The sequence below is a fragment of the Drosophila nasuta genome, chromosome 2R, assembly GCF_023558535.2.
Source record: "Drosophila nasuta strain 15112-1781.00 chromosome 2R, ASM2355853v1, whole genome shotgun sequence".
Taxonomy (NCBI): Eukaryota; Metazoa; Arthropoda; class Insecta; order Diptera; family Drosophilidae; genus Drosophila; species Drosophila nasuta.
Genome location: NC_083456.1, coordinates 33,027,209 through 33,048,424, shown reverse-complemented (window position 1 = coordinate 33,048,424; position 21,216 = coordinate 33,027,209). Strand labels below are relative to the sequence as shown.

Genomic DNA, 21,216 nt, shown 5'->3' with positions numbered 1-21,216 from the left:
TCTCTTGCCCACTTCCTGTCCGGTCTGCGTCTGTGTCCGAGTCCGGTTGGGTCGCAACAAATTGAAATTTGATTTGACTGCGAGCGAAAAAGTGTAACATTTTGTTAACAATTTATTGAGTTTAAAAAGCTTTTAGTTTGGTTAATGTTATACAAAAATAAATAAATTGAATTTCCTTCCCGTTTGCCTTGTGACAGAGTGCGAGAAACCAAATGAGGATATTGTGCATGGGAATTCCTTTGAATCGGCCACCACCGCCTCGGTCTGTGGATCAGACCATCAGGTGGCCAATTACGCCACAACAACAACAACAGCAACGCCAGCCACGACGCCCACGTCCAACAACAACAATAACAACAATAACGAAAGTATTGCGAGTCGCCTGGCCATGGATTATGTGACATCGACAACGTCGAACAGTGATAAGAGCAACAGCTTCCACCCCTCAGCGCACACAGGTAAGCGAACATTCGAGTATCTTGTAGATACAATTGCTAATTGATGTTAAATCAATGATAAGTGATATGAAGTCATTAAGCCATCACACGATGTTTATGCCACTAGATTGAGATCTAGATTGAGATAAATTTTGTTGTGTTGTGTTTTTGGCATATGTTTAGTGCATCGGCGAACAACAATAATTCGCGTCGGAAGCCAATCAAATTCACCTACGATTTCAATTTGAATTCCGATTCTGATCACGATCTATGGCTGCCCCCCCATCCAAAAGGGGAATGCTGATCCAGATCTCATTATTAATTGCCAAATGGATGCGGAATGCAATCCGCATTGAGCTCTCTGTGTGTCTGTGTGTTTTGAATTGCCTTTTAATTTATTTATGTGGAATTGAAATTGAAACGGAAATTAAATTTTAAAACAAATAGTCTTGCCTGGCGCCAACGTAGGCGACGTCGACAGCATATCTAAATATCTATTTAAATTGTTTACATATTAGGCATACAGCATTGCGATGTCGATGTTGAAGTCGTTTTCAACGGGATCATCGCTGCACAGCTTGAGATACATTTATTTAATGCTGTGTCGCCCCGTACAAATTGGAGCGACAGCGTCGCATCATTAATGCATTGTATCTGTATCTTTTGCATCTCTTCTCTTCTCTTCTCCCACTCTTCTCCACATTCTTCCCTCCCTCCCTCCGCTGGCAGTGTTAACATGATGTAGCATGCGCCACAATTTTTATTATTAATCGACAAGCTGCCCACAACAAGAAAAAACACAGTTATAGTTAGGCCTAGAGCTCAGCTCAGCTTCAGTCTGAAGCTGCTGCCGTTGACTTTTTAATAAATTAATTGAATTTATGGTCTTTGACACATTATGGCCATAAATGTTATGAACATTTCCATACGCAGCCAGAGCCACAAAGCCACAAGTGTGCGCTACTAATGAAACAATCAACCAATTTGACGACAGCCGAATTTTCAAATCCTTAACTAAGATTACAAAACGAACGCTGAATACACTAACTTGCCTACAAGTTGCTTAATATGGTTTTCAGTGGTATACAAATATCTTTATTCAAAATACTTTCTAGAGTGTCTTGCATAAATCCATTAATATCTAACATATTCTAAAATAGAAATATAAGAGTTCTTTTTCAAAGGAACTATCTTATTAAAGGAAAGAAATAACAATCAATAATCAATTCCTTTAAATAAGAAAATCCGAAATTATATATTTCTTTTTCAAAGGAACTTCTTTATTAAAAGAACAAATTGTAATCCTTTAAGAGAGTAAAATATTTTCTTTAAAAAGAAATCGTATACATAATAAGAAATAGTAAACCATTTTTTATTGATTTGCTATGTTGCATTTCTGTCTTGATTAGTCCTCTAAAATTATGTCTCTTTCATTTTTTTCCTTATTTAAAACAAGTATTCTGATTACTTATCAATTAATATATATTTATTTACTTAATATATTTACTTGCCACTTGAAGCTACTTCAAATAACATTAGCAATTTGTTGCCATATCATGTCCGTGTTTAATAAATTTATATTATAAATTTATTTCCATATCATGTCAAAGTCAAAGTCACAAACTCTGTGACGCAGCTGAGCAACTCTCTAGGGACTTGAGCTCAGCACACACGCAAATCCAAACTAAAATCTACATTAATTCTTAATCATAAGTTGTCGTCAGAGCGCAGTCTTTAAATGGTTCTTTTAGTCTCCCTGTCTTTCGCTGTCTCTTTCTCTCGGTTCACTCCCTCCTTCTCTCTCTTTCTCTCTCTCACTCTCTTCAATTTGATTCAATAATTTCTAAATGAACGTGGCCCCTGCTTGTTGCTTGTGCCTTTGGCTTTTGCCTTTGCCTTTGCCTTGTGTTTTGTCATCTCGTGGATCGTCTGTTGCCCCCTAATCCCACTCCTCCCTCCCTCTCCTTCTCTCTCACTACTGCTGCTGATCCGTTGTCCAACTGCCCGCATACAAATGATGTGTGTGCAACTTGGTTTGTCATCGTGGTGTGTTTGTGTTGTGGCTGTTTCTGTTGCTGTTCCCCTCCTGCTGAGTTTTGTAGGTTGTTTGCTTAATTCGTTTCGATTGTCTTTTTGTCAGTCATTAATTTGCCGCATTTACATATTATTGATGTTGCCCTCTTCTCTTCTCGCTCACATTTGCATACATGAGTTTATGAAGCTTTCTGAGCATGTGTGAAAACTGTTGAGCCACAAACTTCAACTTAGCTTCAGGATTAGTTCACAGCAATGCGTGACTAGTTGAACTCTAAAAGTATCTCAAGTTTATAGTGTCCTTAAGTGCAGAGGCAATTATGCAAATGAAGAATCGATAGAGCGAGGGGTTAAAGTGCGTTAAAGTCTCGATATTTATTCGATCCAGGTGTTCGCTTGAGTTGCTGAGAATCTTCTTTTACACAGTTACACTGTTCATGAAAAGTACTACAAATTATGATTAATTGTGCTCATTAAAATTGAGTTTATGGCTTGCAAAAGAATCGACTACAAGAAACAGTGTCATGAACGCTCGGCTACCAACTTGAATTTGTTTTATGGCCTTTTGCGCTCTTTGGCTGTGTATTCTTTTGTGAAGTTTGCTTTTAATTTCGACTCAGCAGCAGCAGCAGCAACGGAGGGGCAAATTACAAACACCTACAACACGGACTCAGCGAAGCGCAAAAAGCGTTAAAAATGCTTTGGGTTTCGTCATCGCAGCGAGACTATATCATATTGTATCTGATAGATACAATATAATCCACAGTTGGAGCAGCGAGTGATTTACAGCAACGCATTTGTTAAGGTGTCAGATGAATATACTTTGAATATATTTTGAAGTTCTGCTTGGCTTCTTCACTTTCATTAGAAATTCTTTAAAATTTGAATTTGATGATTCAGTTTACTTTTCGGCTTTTCATGGCTTTCCTTGCCCACTTTCAATCAATTTTCGCAGCTAACGCTTACTCATCATATTCATAGATACATACAATAACTCACAGATACCTCACATATGATGAGCTCTTCTCTAAGTGTATGTGTGTGTGGACAGCCAGGGTCTTTGGGTGTTGCGGTTGAGAGCGCATCTAGGCTAGTGTATCTTAGATATTTGCACGCAAAATTGTTTTTATTAGCGCTCACCGTTCATTGTTCTCTCAGATACAATGCGATGCGATGCGATGTGCTGTGACTTGACTTGAAATCTGCTCAGATTTATACTGCCACAACTTTTCGGGCTTAATTAGAGACCCTAGAAGAAAGGCTATCAAGCAGCCAAATGGCTTCGGCTGAAGTTAAAGTTAAAGCTAAAACTGAAGCCATTGTTGAATGTGGATTTAAATTTGCGAAAAAATTGTTCTATTTTCAGTTCTGCTTTTATTTCACCAGATTTGTAGGTTTAGTTTAGTTTTTATTGTTGTTGCTGCTGTTGTTGTTGTTTTTTATATTTCTACACAATAAAATGCCTGATGCGTGAAATGTTTGTCCAAGCTTGAAGAGTTGCCATTGTGCTGCCGTTGTGTGTGGCTGTTGTTGATTCATGTTCATCATCGTCGTCGTCGTCGTCATCGTCGGCAACAACATGAACATCATGCTGATGTCGGCATATAACCTCAGCCCAGCCAGCCAACCGATCAGACAGACAGAGACACAGAGGCAGAGCCTGGTGAGTACTTCACTCGCTTTTCAGATCGCTTGGCCGTTGCAAGTTGCGTTGCGTTGCGTCTTTGCGTTGCTCTCGTGCCGCACGGCGTCGCACGGCGCGTAGGTTGTTGCCTCACAAAATGACACATTTAATGCATATTTGACTTGTAGATACATCTGACTGCACATGCAGACGCCCCTCCGCCACCTCCCCCACACCTCTGGCTTCCTCTTTTTCAATCTCCACCTTCAACTCTTTTTTTTTTTAGTACGAGACAAACGCCTCGGGGTCAGAGTCAGAACTAACGCCGTTGATCGCCGTTCGTTGATCGCCACATTGCGTGTCACATTCATGAGTGTGTGAGTGTGAGTGCCTTGCAGTGAATGAATAGTGCGAATACAGCCACAAGTATTCATAAGTGTACTCGCTGTTGTCGCATTTGTGGCCTCTTGAGTGTGTGCCAAGCGTTTTAGTTTAGTTACACTTTGTTGATTTTGAAAGCGACATTGGAATTCTTCGCCTGCTTCTTCTTCTTCTTCATCGCTGTCTTTGACATGCGACAAATCAACTCAAATACCCTTTGAGTGTGTGTCCGACGAAATTGTCAATTCCAAAGATAGTTTCACTTCTTTTGTGGATGTAGAAATCGCAATATTCTGATATTTCAACAAAAATATCTATAAAGCCAAATACAGTATTAAAAAAATACCAAATTCTAATCAAATATGCATACTGCAGTTTATTTTCAAGTATTGCAATGTTTAGAATTTCAGTTAAAGTATATTTCTTTAAGAACTCAGTATTCAAAAATACCAAATTTTGATTAACTTTTTCGTTGTTTTAGTATTTGAATTTTAGTATATTCTCAGTATTAAGAAATACAATATTTTAATCAAAGATTCATTCCGAAGAATTGTTTTAGTATTTAAATTCATGTAAATATTAGAATTGAAGAACTCAGTATTTAAAAATACCAAATTCTAATCAAATATACATACTGCAGTCTATTTTTAACTATTGCGATGTTTAGAATTTCAGTTAAAGTATATTTCTTTAAGATCTCAGTATTCAAAAATACCAAATTTGAATCAACTTTTTCGTTGTTTTAGTATTTGAATTGTGTAGTATTAAAAAAATACTATATTTTAATCAAAGATTCATTCCAAAGAATTGTTTTACTATTTGAATTGAAGTATATATTAGAATTGAAGAACTCAGTATTTAAAAATACCAAATTTTAATGAAAGATACATTCTGATGAATCACAATATCAAAACTTCATTCGATTCTTTTGCGTTGTTTTAGTATTGGAAGATCTCATTAGAATGTTGTTCCTAGAAAATCCTCTGCTGAATAATGTTGTTTCGCTCTGATTTGTGACTTAAGACGCAGTATTAATCGGCACCGTATCCGGATTCCTCATTGACTTGATTAGCATACAATGTAAGTTGAGGCAGTTGTAAAATGGATGGTTTAAGATCTCGAGCAGCCAATATTAATTACGCTAAATTCAGCCATTAACGCAAGAGACTTTTGCACCTCCCACAAATTATGTGGCAACGGAGCAGAACAGAGATCGAGTGAGGTGGAGGAGGAGGAAGAGGAAGAGGGAGTTGGGAGTTCTCTTGGTGGTCTCTTCTCTTCAAACCACGCACCAAGACCGTTTCGAGAGAGTTACAGAACATAAAGCGCCGCCAGTCATAACAACTAAGACTAAAAATTATGTTGATTGCAAATTTGTTAAGGTCATAAAATTAAATTTCATTTTTAATTTTAACGCCATTGTTTTAGCCGCAAGAAGAGTCGAGAGAAGAAGCATATTATTATGGCATTTAGCGGAATTTAATGCGCCAGAAACGAACAGCAGAAGTTGCTCTTAGTGGAGTAGAAGAAGTTGGGGGAGTGGGAGTGGAGTGGGAGTTGGCATAGCATATTAATCATTCGTTCATTCGAGGCGGCAACAATGGTTAGAAGAACTTGGTCGAGAGGCCTTCGCGTTGGCAGCCAGAAAACAGAACTCAAATCACATTGCCAGCTAATTAACATAGAGTTGGAGTCGGACTCGGACTCGAACTCGGACTTTTAAATAGCAGTTGGAATTGTTCTACGCGCCTGCGCGCTTCGTTGGTCAGCAGTGGTTGCAAGTTGTTGTTGCTGGTTGCTGGTTGCAGGGGTAGCTTCAACTTCAGTAGCTGTTGCTGCTTCGGCGCAGAGCTGTGAAAATCCAAGTGAACGGTTCGGTTTAATGGCATTTGCTGTACGATATACTCGTATGCTGTGTATTTTTGTTTAGCATGGTTCAAAAGCCGCACAACCTAGAATTTCGATAGAGAGGGGGAGTTGCAAGTAGTGCGCTGTGGTTTCCCTTTTTTATTTTTCCACTTTTCTGCTGTGGTTGCTACCATCGTCAGTCGTACATTGTTGCTGTGCATTTCGCTTAATTTATTACCATATTCAGCTGAATCTGACGCGCGCCAACGGCAACACCAGCAACTGGCGATGGCATTGGATCTGCTGCAGATATTCTACCTCTTCCCCTACCCCCCTTTTCCCACTCCTACTCCTCCTCTCTACGCTGTCATAGGTAAAATTCAAATGGGTTTTCTGAGAGTGCGAGAGTGAATATTCGAATATTTTTCGTATAGCCATTGTTGCCATCAACGACAACAACGACGACGACGACGACGACGACGTCTCCTCGAACTGCTTTTTTTGTGTTGCTGTTTAGCTGTTGCTGTTGTGCTCGTTTTATTTCGTTACGTACGTAGATGTAAATTTACGCCATAGAAAAGCGTTACGGTCGAGTTAATTTAAAACAAAGAACATTCAAAAGAACAACATCAACAGCAAACTGTGAGTTGGACCTTTTGTTGTTGTTGTTGTTGTTGTTCTTGTTGTTGTTGTTGTTGCTGTTCGACTCGGGGGGAAAAAAATTAAACATTAAATTGTATAATGCGAAAGCCGCTAATAGCAACAACAGCAACAGCAACAATAAAAGCGACAGAGCCAAAGGCAATGAACGAAACGCAGAGAGACAGAGAGAGAGAGAGACGAATTGCATTGGATCGTGAATACGAATACAAATACATTCATTTATAGTTGGAGGTTCATATGTAACTACGAGCTGCAGCTCTAGAATCTAGATGAATAGATAAACATACAACAACTATTCGCAATACATTCATTGCGATGCGTTGTGAACTGCCCTGAACTCGACTTGGCATTAAAATAAATAAATTGCATAACTGTAAAAGAGGTGTTAAGAGAAGTATGATTTGCACTTTCAACTTGCCAATTACCATAGAAATTATTCAACTTTAATTTTGTTTAAATGCCTTTATTAAACGTAGCTTCAATTACTTTAAATAGCTGTTAATTACAATATGAATTTGAACTTTTTTTCTAACTAGAATTTCCCTTGAAAGTTGCTTAATTCAAAAGCTGTCAATTGTGGTTTAAATTAGAGGTGGATGCTATCGATAGTATCGATTGCCATCGATTATCGAAGTTTATTTTAAATTCGATACATTGTGGAATATATTTATTTTCCTTATATTTGTTTTTGCTTAATTGCTGACGATTTTACACAGAACAATGTGAGATGACAGCTATCGATAGTATCTGCTGCTATCGATTGTGTCTCGATAGTGCCATCGATTGTTCTCCATCTCTAGTTTAAATATGTTTATTGATGTTTGATTTTTTGTATACATATGTCTTCGACATTTGGCATTGCAAAAACGTATCAAATTCGTGCATGGAGGCAGCTTTGGCAATTAATTTGCAATCAACTTTCAAAACTTTAAAAGCAACAACTTCACTTTATGCATCATTAAGAATTAGGCAAACAAAAAAAGACAAACGACAAAATGGAGAAATAGACAAAACACACAACAGATGTTCGAGTTGTTGTTGTTGTTGGCCAAGTTGTACGCCAATTTATAATTATTAACTCTGGCAAGCGAACAAATAAATAAAATCAAATTATGTTCGTGTGTTTAGTGGGGGGAAATCTTAGAGCAGAGATCGAGGCGGGAGCTGTGGCCCCCTAAAGAACTACGCGAACATCCGCTGTTCGTTGTTCGCTGGCAACTTCGATGAATGGGGCACCCAAAAGCCGGTTCGAAAAGCTGCCCGATTGAATGGGTGAGTGAATGAAACGAAATGAAGTGAATGAATGGAAATGAATGAACTGTAACTTGTTTTAGATTCGCGCTTAACTAAACAAACGGACAATCTGCCTAGACTCCAACTCGACTCCACTTCAACTCGACTCCCAACTCTGACTTCAACTCTGGCTGTCTCTGTCTTTTAAAGTCTTGCTATCTCTGTCCCTCCTCATGTGTGTGCTTCGTGTAATTTGGTTTACCTCTTTTTTTTAATTTATCTGTTTTTTTTTGTTGCTTCTGCTGCTGCCTCAAAAGAGTTCACATGAAAGAGACGGCAACGGCGACAAAATGTTGACCGGATGTGAGGCTGCGCTTTTTTTCTGCCGTTGCTCCTGTATACACACATGAGTGTATATGTGTGCCAATAATTACATTATTAATGCGAATTTCAACTCAGATACTAAAGTATATTTTGCCTGCTTTAGTTTTGCATCAAATTTTATATTAAAGTATTTTTAAGTTACAACTTTTTTGGCAGTCTTCGTTTTCGATTTTCACTTTTTAAGCCACAATTTCCGGAGAGGAGAGAAATATCCGTTAGAAGTGTGTACAGTGAGTGCGAGCAGTCTTCACTCAGTCGTGGCAATTTCCTTGCATATTTCCGCTGTTACAGTTTTCATCAGCCCCTTTTGGCTTTTCACCCACACCCGAGTGCAAATGCATTTTCATTTTTGGTTTTGTTTATTTTCGCAATTTTCATTAACGCAATTTTCGCGTTGTGGCCGCCAGCTAATTGAATTGTGCGAGAATCGAATTATGCAGCAGCTAGACACAAATCTTAAAGATACAAATGTATCTCATACTCTCCGAGTTTAAAGTGAAATTCTAATTAATATGCTCGTATTTCACAAACTGATAGCTGATATCTGATAACAAGAGAGCTACCCTTGGGAACTGAAACCAAAGCCAGCATTGAAATGCCGACACTTGTCACTCCGACAGACAAATAACAAAATTATATAGAAATGAGGGAAATGCAACAGTAGGGAAATAGATGCAAGAGCAAGTGCAGCTAAGGTTTTGCTGAGGGTGGTTCAACTGCTGCTGATGGCTATCAATGGGAATTTAGAAACAACCACCAGGTCAGAGAAGGACCTGCATCGGCATGTCCTGCAAGCACACAGACACAAACTCGCAATTTGTAGGACCGTCATTTAAGCCATGTTTATAATTTGTCGTTGTCAGTCGCTACGGGCCAAAACAACCCGAGCACCTGAGTTGACTTCGAGTTGGAGTTTGGGTTCTGGACAACGTGGGAAAATTCTCATTCCGAACTGAGAACTGAGAACGGAGAACAGTGAAGGAGAGAAAAAAAAAGCTAATGCAATTTGGGCTGCGGGTTTCTCGTAAATTCAGTGCAAAAGTTGCTCGCTTGATTTTTATCAGTTGCCTCAACGCCCTGTTTAATTTCTCTCTCCCTCTCTGTCTATCTCTCTCTCCCTCTCTCTCTCTCTCTGTCTGTCACTCGCTTAATTTTCACATCGTTATGCGTATTGTTGCTGGCTGGCTTTGGCATCGTCTCATTTATTTGTCTACATTTCGTTTTTGTTTTTCTTTCTTTCCGCGCTCGCTTTGTTTTAAATGCGTCAAAGTGTAAATAAATTTGAATTTTCAGCTTGTTTTAGCTTTTAATTTTTCGTTCCCCCCCTCGAACTTCTCTCCACTTCTCTGTTCTGGCTCCGGCTTTTGCAATTTGGAGTCAGAGACTCGGCCTGCTTTGCTCTGCTCTGCTTGGGCTTTGAGCCCAGCCCGCTTCTCCATTGACGACTCGTCGGCATTTTTGTCTTTTGATCTCTGCGCTTGCGCAGCTGATTTGTTGTTGTTGTTGTCTTTCTGTAAATGTTGTTGATGTTGTTTTCATATTGTTTCATTTGTTTGCTCGCCATGTTTCAACCTATTTGCCCAGACTCTGCTCTCCGTCATTTGCCTAGATAACGCATCGAAGTTGACTTTACTCGTAGTTTCTCCCCTCTTTTGAGTTGTAGTCTCTCCCACGCTGCAATGTTGTCCTTGGCCAGGACGAAACATTGACGCGCAATGAGCTGGAACATGAGTCGCGCCTTTGCTTTTGCGTGAGCGGCATTTGTTGTGTAATTTATCAACATTCTAAGTAAATTGTACAAAAAAAACTTTTGCTACCCCCACAGCTGGCGTGGGAAAAGGTTTCTAGGGGCTATTAAAAAGCCATTGCATAAATGCAATTAACGAGCTACAAAATGCAATTACTTAGGCCCACACAGCAGATGCATAGATACAACTAGAGAAACAGATACAGATACTTCTGAGTTTCGATTGCCAGATCAGTTTGCCAAAAAACCGAAAAGGACAATGAGGAAAGGAGAAGGTTTATTATTGGTCATTTCGTGCGAAAAGCGTGAAGAACAAGACGAACAGAGGAGAGGGGAAGCAGCATGACAAATGAGCAAGGTTGTTGTGGGTCGCTCAAAGAACAAGAGAACAACAAGAAGCCGCAGGATATCTCGGTGAATCACAAAGAAACGACAAGCAAATGAGAATACAACATCCGGTAATTTACTTCCTTTAGTTCCGTATCGAAGACCTTAAGAACATTCAGTTCAGTTCAGTTCAGTGCCTTTTGTGCTCAGATTTATGAATGAGCCACAAGTGTGCAGCAGACTTGAAGAGAGAGAGAGAGAGAGAGAGAGAGTGAGTGAAGGACAATGCGACGGCGCAAGTGAATTAGGCAAGCCAAAGTGGCCAGGCAGGTAGCTGCTGAGTTTCTAATATCCCTACTTGGGTACTCTGTCCATATTCCTATATTCCCATATCCTCATATCGCCTGGCTGCATCTTGCGTGTGCAACAAAGTCGAGACAGAGGCAGAGACAGAGACAGAGACGAGGGCAGCCTGCAGGTTTCTCACAGCGAGTTCACAACTCGGAACCAAAACTCGGAAATGTGTGGGCGATTGCGTGTGTGTGCGTGAGTGTGTGTGTGGCACACAATCTGGCCTCGAATAAAAAGCGCAAACTCAGCCAGCCACACACACAAAACACAACACAACACAACACACAACTGTTGTCCCGATCAGAGTTTTTGAGCCTGGGGTCGGCGTCTTTCTCTTCTGCTCGCTGTTCTCTGTCGCTCGCTCTCGCTCTCCACAGGGCACACATGTTGTCCGAATTTCGAGTTGTTGTTGCTGTTGCTGCTGCTGCTGTCGCTTGTTGTTGTCGTAGTCATGGAGATAGTCGGACAGGTGCACAATTTGATGTTCTGCCAGTTGCCGTTGCCGTTGCAGTTGCAGGGTTCGAGTTCATTCGTTTGTGCTTTGCCTTCACTTTATCGCTGCTGTTGTCGCTGTTGTTGTTGTTGTTGTTGTTGCTGACCGCATGCCACCTTCTGTGAACAGTGGGAAAAGCGGGCATTAAATGAGCCATTTAGCGAGTCACTCAAATATTCCAAAGCTGACCAACTGTCTGTCCTCACAACAGGAACAACGCAGTAACCAGATCTATATCCATAAATTCCAGGCACAGCGCTGATTGCAGCTCGATTGATGTTTACTTCCTGCTTGATATGAAACTCGAAAGATGATCAATCAATAAGTATTTGCCATGCACTCAATGCAGGTCAAGATCAATGGCCGAGGTTGCAATTTCAATGTATCCTGTGGCAAGTGGCATGGCATTTGTGGCAAGATCAACAGCAGCCTCAACAGCAGCAGCGCATTTTAATCAAGATGCACAAGTACCTAGATCAATAATATGTTTATCCTCAGCTTCAGTCTCATTTATGGCCAGATCATTACACGCTGCTGCTGCTGCTGCTGCTGCCTCATCAGAGCTGAAGATCAATGATGCTGCTGCAGCTGATGAGGAGGGGAAGGGAGGCGACTCCTTTGCAAGTGCTGAACATGCGTTCGCTTCGCTTCTGTCTCTGTCTCTTTCTTGCTCTCTCTAGTATCAAAGTATCTGGTTTCATTTCCGCTCTAAATGCGCGCCAAGGAGCTGCCAAGATAATGCAACTCACACACTGAGTCGCAGTCGATTCTTATTGCTCCCCTTCCCATGCTCTTTCCCCCTCTCCTCTGCTCCTGTGCATTGTGTGTTTGTTGTTTACAAGTCTAACAATCAAAGCATATCTTTAGAGCTGCATCTGTTTATTTTGTTGTCAAAATGCAGGTACACAATCTTCAATCCAATTGCTCTATACTTACTATGAGTGAGTGAGTGAGTGAGTGTATTCACTGTATTCACATACTGCTAAATTGCGGACGCATCTTGGCCAGCTTCGTTTTACGTGGAAAATTGATATTTTTCTTTGCCACCGCGCTGCACGGAAGCAGCAAACAGGTGTGTGTGTTTGTGTGTGTGGGGTAGAGTCTCCCCCCTCTGCATCTCCATCTCTTTGCCCCTCTTTTGCACTCTGTAGTTATCTGGTGGGCTGCAGCTGTAATTATGATAGTATGCGTGTCAAAACAACTTCTTGAGACCGCATCGAGTCGAGTATTGCTGTGTTTATGATTTCCTTCCGTTTTGCAGACTAACAGTTTATTTATTTATTTATTTATTTGTGGCTTCTAACAGGTTCTCTCTCTCCCTCTCTCTCTGTCGCTTCGAGTGCATTCTACACACTTGTCTCTCGCTTTCGCGCTTTAGTTTGCTGCCTGTTGTTAATTTATATACACATCACGCTGCATTGACATCCGATTTACATTAGCGTTGCCTCCACACACACACTTGAGCGAAAGAAAGAGAGCTACAGAAAGAGAGGGACAGAGCACGCGTGGCAGGCAGCGGAAGTGCTTAGCAAGAGCAGAGAAAAGAGACAAAGACCAACAAGAAGAAGTAGAAGTAGAAGTAAACCTTGATTTTGGCTGCACACGTGTGCTAAAGATCCAGCTTTAATTTGATATCAATTCGCCAGCGATTGAGCTCAAGTGTCAGCCTGCTCCTGGCTGCTGCTCCTATTCTTCTCCTATTCTCTGCCGCCCTCGACAGCTGTGGCTCTTCCCCTCCCCTCCCTTCCCTTCCCTTTGGTAGGCGCTTCCTGCAACTCCCTGCAACCAGTTTTAGTTGTTCATCTTCTGTGCGTTCAAGAACGCGTTATTGCATTAAATTGTAATCCCTTTTGGCACCACATCGACATCGACAGAGAGGAGGAAGGAGGAAAGGAGCGAGAGCATCTTTTGTTGTTTCGAGTTTCTTTTAATTGAAATTCAACAGCGTCGCCAGCTCCTGGGCAACGCCTCTCTCTCAATCTTCAATCCTCAATCCTTTTGGCACACACCACTCAACCATTCATTCATTCGGCACTCACTTGGTATTCATTTGCCTACTCGTAATTATTATGTTCGCCTCGGCGCGTTTTGTCAAATTTTCGATTGAAATTTGAACGTGTGCGTTTTGGGCAAGTAATTTCAAGTTTTCCTCAACAGAGTTTGAATCGGAGTTTGATAGGATCCGCTTCCAATTCCTCCTCGATTGTGATTCCGATTGTGATTGGTGCTTCGCTGGTTCGCTTTAGTGCTTCGGTGGTTGATGATGTCTCCGTGTCTCCTCTTTAGTGCGCACGTGCTTCAACCGGAAATGGCCGTAAGCGAGGCGCATCAACCATCATCACCTCTCTCTCTCTCTCTTTCACTCTCTTACTCTCTCCCTCCTGTTGCTAGAGACACAGCTGTCATTGCCTCGTTCAGTTTTTTGTGTGTGTTGTTTCTCTTGTTTTGTATTTTTTGTGTATTTCCGCTTATGCTGCCATTGTTCTTGCCACTTTACGCAGCAAATCAAAATATCAAAAAATATCTCTGGATATTTTATGAATACTACCGAATACAAGTACAAGTTTTAGCCAGTTTTGGATAGGCGCGTGTGCTGCCGGAATTTGTAAGTGGCCAAAAAACAAAATAAATAAGAAAGCTACAGTTGAGTGTGCTCGACTGTGAGATACTCGCTAACTATTATGAATAAAATCAAAACAGTGCGGTATTCAATTTAAAATATACCAAATTAATAATCCGAAAATATATAAAAAAATGGTATACCAAAAGTATATATTGGTATAGTAGTACGTTCAAAATATACCATCTTAAAATAGCACAAAAATACTAAGAATATACCAACAGCTATAATTGGTATATTAAAATAGCACTACATTCAAAATATTCTATTTTATACTTTAAAGATAAACCAAATTAATATATTGGAAAATATACTAATAGCTATATTTGGTATATTGATGCAGTACTACATTCGAAATATACCATAGAGTGCAAAATATACCAGGCAGGAAGAGCTATAATACCCTTCTACCCTACGAGTAGCGGGTATAGCAAATAAGAATTTGAAGAGCCATCGAAGAGCAGCGAAGTATTCAGCGATCCTTTTGTGGTCAAGTTCCATTAAAGCCACCGCAAATGGCCAACAGCTGTTAACGTTTTTTTTTGTTTTTCACCATTTCAGCGTTTTCCACTGTTCATGCATTTTAAGCAACATAATTTGAAGTCGAATTATAATTTGTGGAAGCCGTTAAATTGGCAACTTTTCTGCTTTATCAGCAACTTTAACGCACAAGGTAAAACCTCTGTAGAGGAGCGTGAGAGAGTGAGAAAGAGAGAGAGAGAGAGAGGGGAGGGGGGGAATTACGAGTACCCACTCTATAATACTTGCCACAATTTTCCAGGAATTACTTGAGCTTTGAGGCCATTGCAGTTTTGTCGTCGCGTTTATCGTGCTTCATTTTTGCTGTTTTTTATCAGTTAAGCAGAATCAATAAGAAGAGTTATAAACTGATAACTGCAGCGATAAGCAATTGTTGCTCTCTCTCTTTCTCTCACGCTAGAATGTTGCTAATCGTTGAACTATGTTGGGAGTTTTGGCATCATTGGAACGTGTTGTTTTGGCCACTGCGAGCTTCACTTTTCTGGAGTCGATTTTCTCATTTTGTCATTGGCTGTTGCCACAAATCGACCTACAACACGTTTCACGTTTCGCAACTTTTGGCCACCATTTTTATATTTTTTCGTGAACAACAACAATTATACAACACACAAAAATCTTAAAGATTGTTGTTGTTGTCTTTGTCAATTATGGCAGCAACAAAAACACGTACAAAAAACGAAACGAAAAAAATAATAATAATGAAAAATAGAAAACGCAAAAAAACGCAGAAAAAGAAGGCAACTAATTTGGTATTGTGTTGAAGACTCGCCAGCAACTTGTTGGCAATGATCTCATGCAGCAGCAGCCACATCAAAAGCAGCAGCCAATCCCAACTTTGTTCAATTAAAAGTGTGTGTGTGTGTGTGTGTATCTATGAGATGCTTCTATCGACGAAATATGTTGGCGTTTCTTCGCTGATGAGTTGCTGCCCACACTCACACTCACACTCATATTCATACACTCACACTCATATTCATTCCAATACGAATGCTGCTGGCCAGTGGCAAGTGGCAAGTGGGCTGCTGATGGCCATTTTGATGATCTCGCGGGTCAAACTTGGACTCTCTCGATGTGTTGGCGTTGTTAATGATCTTTTTGGCTCCATTTTGGGGGCAACTAATTAGCAAAGTTGCCACACAGAGAGAGAGAGAGAGATCAACAAGTGGAGCACAAATTGTTATAAATACAAATTCAATGTTCGCATGCAGAGGACTTTAAATACTCTTACTTAACTCGCCAGCTGTATCTGTATTCGTATTTGTATCTGTATCTGTAGCTGTAGTTGTAGTTGTATACAAGTACGCCTTCCTCTTGATTATTATTATTATTGCCAATGGCACATTAGTGTAGTGAATGAGAGAGCGAGAGCGAGAGAGTGAGTGAGTGGCTCGTGTGGCCGAAGCGAAGCGAACACGAAGGCAGAGAGATACGAGCGCACACACTCGCTTAGCTGTAGATACACACGCACACACTGACAGCGACAACGACGTCGTGTAGATACGAAACACAGGCAACAACACGAGGCGCAACTTCAGGGCAACTTCAGTTCTTAAACGGATGTCGAAGGTAGAAGAGCTGCCGTCGCTCGCTCGCTTGTTCGCAATATATATTTGTTCGGATCACTTTTGATCACTCATACGCCACATTGTACCATCGAGCATAAGAAGAATTCTCAGCGGGGATTTAAGAAAACAACTAAATGAAAATCACACACAAAATGGTGCAGTGCAAATGCTGATAAACAACAACACAGAACGCAAAAAATAAAAAAAGAAAAAGAAAAATAATATATACACAACTGTAAAATATGTACGATATGCGCATTAATTTATCAAGTTTCGTTTAATACGAATGTGAATGTGAATACGAATGTGAGTGCGAATGCGAGTGCGAGTGCAAAAGCATCTCAGAATTGCCTTCAATTATTTGCCATTAAATGCGAGCAATTGCCAGCAAGTGTTAAATTTTAATCTGAATTCAAAATGCGTCGGAATTCGTAAAGCGACAACAAGTGAACATAACATCAATAATCTGAAAATATTTGAGCAATCTTTAAAAAACAAGTGTGCGAATCATAAGGCAATTACCCCGGAACGGAACGGAAGCCAAAATATTCTTGATAAATGTGAAATATAGAATCGAGGGCTAAACACCCACATAATACTAATATTTAAATATAGTGGTCGATTCAGATCTGTGCTGTGTGCTCTTAACTCAAGTATGAGAACCAATTCCATGTCCAGAAGCCACTCAATTGATTAGAACCCGCATTCGGAGACGTTTTGTTTTCTGTGTGTTCGTTCGTGTAGTGCAAAAATTAAAATACTCATCCCAACTCTGAAAAGTGAAATCATTTTTAATACAACTGCAAGTACCACCAGCATAAAAACCGAACAACTCAGAGACTTATTGTCAATTGAGTAGTTGACAGTGTGGATCCCGCAGATTTGATTTGATTTGAATAGAGAATAGAGACCCGAAATACTTGCGGCTTACACGGATTATACGAAAAGTCAATGACGTGCACTTTTCACATTCAGTTTTTGACAATTGATCAATTGGAAAACGCGAAGAAATGCCGCCCTCTGCGTTCCTAGTCAATGCCACCATAATCAGTGCAGCCAACGCTTCAGATAATCACAGCGATAAGGCAACAACAGCAACCGGAACAACGGGAGCAGAGGGAACCACGGAGCAGCTTTTGTATAGGAATCTGCAGCATTATCCTGCCAGAAGCAACAACATCAACAACAATTGCCACACGGCACCCAACTACAACTATCCAACATCAGCGACAACCAAGGACTCCATCAGCAATATGGTGCTACAAAGCTACGACAACTACTCAAACTATCATCTGCCGCAGCAGACGTCGCATCTGCAGCATCAGCAACATGTCTTGCCAGCTTCGCAGCAGCAACAACAGCAGCAACATCTACTGCAACACCAGCAACATCAACAACATCAGCATCAACATCAGCAACACCAGCAGCAGCAGCAGCAACAACATCACCAGCAACAACATCAGCATTACGTTTCCCCCACGCAACAGCAACAACAACAACAGCAGCAGCAACATCGACTGTCCGGCGGCAGCACGGGCAGCAACACGGCCTCCTCATCCTCCGGCTCGAGTTCGAGTGCATCGTCGAGTGGGTCGACGCAAAGCTTTGGCTTGGCTGGCGCCTTGGGCAGCTCGACGGCGGCGTCGCTCGGTCTGGGCTACTTTAATGACATGGCGCCCTTTGTGGGCGATTATTCGCCAACGTCAACAGCAACAGCAACCACAGCGCATCACGCAGCAACCGCAGCAGCAGCAGCAGCAGCGGCAGCCGCAGCTGGAAATTCGTATTACACCGACTCGGATATCAACTTCTTTAGTTCAGGTAATAATGGAGATGACAAATATTTGCGGACATCAAATGGAAATGGAAATGGAAATGGAATTTTTAATTACAATTGAGAAGGTGTTCGAGTGTGAAAAGTAGCTCAAAGATGTGTGTGCGCACAACCCTCAGCGCATAATTAAATTGTAATTTCGTTTTCAAGTTTGTTTGTTTTGTTTGTTGCCCGTGTTGCCCGCAAGCGAGCAAGCAACACGCAACAAGTTGAGCTGATGGGGGAGGCAAAATGGAAATGGAAAACGAGATTCAGATTTAGATACAACAAACTCAGATTGAGCTGGTGATAAATGCCTCAACGCGTGGAATTACGAGATAGTCTCCGACACATTTAGTTAGCTAGCATAGATGAGGCACATAGTTTAGCCTTGAAGCCTGCCACAGATGCTGCCGCATATGAGTGTGTGTGTGTGTGTGTGGGAGGCACCCAAGAAAACAACTCTTTCGGCAGCCAACGGGCGCAGTTTTTCGTAGCTTTGTATCTGCGCAGTACCGTCGCGCGAGCGAATGGGAAAACGTTAAGCGTTAAGCTTGCTGCTGCCCCGCCGGCAAGCGAGACAGAGAGCGAGAGAGAGCGAGAGAGAGAGAGCTAGTGTGTATCTCAACAGGTTTTCGAGTATCCCACAGATACTCACGAACAGCAGCAGCACATTCGTTGAAATGTGTTAAATTTCGACGTATTTGCAATTAATGTAGCGTGCGCTCACATTAGATCCAGAGAGCGAGTGAGAGCGAGAGGGTTGCTCAACTGGTGTGAGTGTATGCGTGTGTATCTGTGTGCGGCGTGTATCTATTGGATGACGCGAGTATTGGTGTGCGCTTCGAATTTTGATTGGCTTCCGAAGCGACGTGCGACGGTGCTCGTCTGTATTCCAGCGACGCCCCTCTGCGTTTATTTTGTGTCTTGACAGCTTGAAAAGCATCTCAAGTGATGCGCGATTTGAAGCTGTATCTTTTAGCTATGCTTTTAGTATTTAAGTCTATAACTAAATTGATTTCAGCATATCAATTAAAGCTGTATCTTTTAGCTGTACTTTTAGTATTAAATTCTCCATCAAAATTGATTTCTTACTCAATATTTTAATTCATTTATTTTGCAGGCTACAGCAGCAACAACAACAACAGCAATGCCCACGATCGCACCAACAACAGCCCGCCACCGCAGCAATCGCAACAGCAGCTTGTCAATGGCAATAGCAACAACAACAACAACAACAATGCCAGCAATAGCAGCAACAACATGTTGCCGCCAGGCGTGCAGCAGCAGCAGCAGAATGTTGCTGATAACAACAACAGCAGCAGCAGCAGCACTGGCAGCAGCAACAACGCCAACAGCAGCAACCAGAGCAATGCGGGCACCAACAACAACAACAATAATAACAACAACAACAACAACAATAACAACAACATCAACTACATGACAGCAATGGCTGCAGCACTCTACCAACATCACCAACTCAAAGAGGAGCCCGGCACCGGAGGACAGTCAAGTAACAACAACAATGGCTACGTCTCGAATGCCCAGAACGATCCCACAGATCTCAGCAGCTACGGGCTGCCCGCACATCTGGCAGCAGCAGCAGCCGGACACTATCCGGGAGCGGGCGGAGGCAGCGCAGCTGGCGGCAACAGCGGAGGCGGCGGCGCAGCTGGCGGCGATGATAGCGACTATCACAGCACGATTTCGGCGCAGGAGCATCAGAGTCAGACCTCGAGTGTGGGCAATGGCAGCGGCAGCGGTGCCAACAGCAACAATGGCTACGGCATGGATGGGAGTCCGGACTTTTACAATTCCTACGGACGTCCGCGCTTCCACGATGCCTTCGGCAATTCCGACTTTACGCCCTATGAAGCACAGTTCCAGACGATGAGCGCCCAGCCCAACATGGATCAGTGGGGCGCCCATGCGCACCAGCATCCGGCTGCCTACATGACCACCTTGGGGCTGGACAAGTCGCTGCTGGGCGGCTACTCGACGCAGGGAGGCGTGCCCTGCTTCACTGGCTCGGGACCGATTCAGTTGTGGCAATTTCTGCTCGAGCTGCTGCTCGACAAGACGTGTCAAAGCTTCATCTCGTGGACGGGCGATGGCTGGGAGTTCAAGCTAACAGATCCCGATGAGGTAAGTTCATTGGTTGCTCATTCCTCAGTTTGAATGTATAATAATTCAATTCTTTTTCTTAGGTGGCACGTCGCTGGGGCATTCGCAAGAACAAGCCGAAGATGAACTACGAGAAGCTGAGCCGCGGTCTGCGTTATTACTACGACAAAAACATCATCCACAAGACAGCTGGCAAACGCTATGTCTATCGATTCGTCTGTGATCTGCAGAATCTGGTCGGGTAAGTAGTCAAAGAAATTGAGAAATCAATTGGAAAACGAAACTAATTTAATATTTTCTCCTTCTAACAGTCACACGCCAGAGGAGCTGGTGGCCAAGTTCGATCTGAAGATCGAGAAGAAGGACGTCGACTAGCAGACGCGCAGCACTGAAGCTGCGTGAGGAATTCATCTGATCTGATCTGATCTGAGATAGCGATCTAAAGGCCACAACACAACACAACACAACACAATGAAAGTTATATAGTACTCAACAGCGAAAGAAAGAGAGTTAATTTTTGAGAGTTATTGTTTCCCAAGCGTGATGTTAAATTTTAAGCAGCAGCGATACCTGCGATCTTGCTACGAGATTAATGTGTTAGAGCGTCGTAATAACATTGTAATTATTATTATTATTAATATTAATTTTAATGCTACTGTTAATTGATAATCGTATTGTGTGTATCGTGTAAAAATTAGACTTTTGAATTAATTTGAAATTAATTGAAAATACGCTAGCATAAGTACAGATTTTAGTCTTTAGCAAACGATTTTCAACAGTTTAACAATTCAAGAAGCAAACCAGTTTAAATTCTATATCGCAATCGCAAGTTTATGACGATTGTCGAGGCAAAGCAGAGCGTATTCAATTTTGAAATTTTTTGTGCAATGCGATTGTTTGTGTCGAATGAAAGTTCTACTACATAAATGCTATCCAATTGTATCCATCGTAAAAGAGGCCATAAGAGAACCGAGTGCATGTCCCCAAAAAGTGATATTAAAACGCTACCATGTTTATTACATTTGCAAAACG

General features: G+C 41.6%; 1 protein-coding gene across 3 annotated transcripts in view; it reads left to right on the top strand.

Annotated features, from left to right (window-relative positions):
- Positions 1-20,630, top strand: part of LOC132784819 (ETS-like protein pointed) — a 59,080-nt gene extending 38,450 nt beyond the window's left edge. For 2 of the 3 annotated variants that reach the window (XM_060790689.1, XM_060790690.1), the window contains 4 exons: positions 198-458; positions 19,184-20,205; positions 20,268-20,425; positions 20,496-20,630. In XM_060790689.1, the coding sequence (XP_060646672.1) occupies positions 198-458; positions 19,184-20,205; positions 20,268-20,425; positions 20,496-20,559 (1,505 nt within the window). In that variant the 3' untranslated portion in view covers positions 20,560-20,630. Of the gene's footprint in view, positions 1-197; positions 459-16,220; positions 18,069-19,183; positions 20,206-20,267; positions 20,426-20,495 lie in introns of those variants that run through there. The other variant, XM_060790691.1, reaches the window with a different exon arrangement.
- The last annotated feature ends 586 nt before the right edge of the window (positions 20,631-21,216 follow it).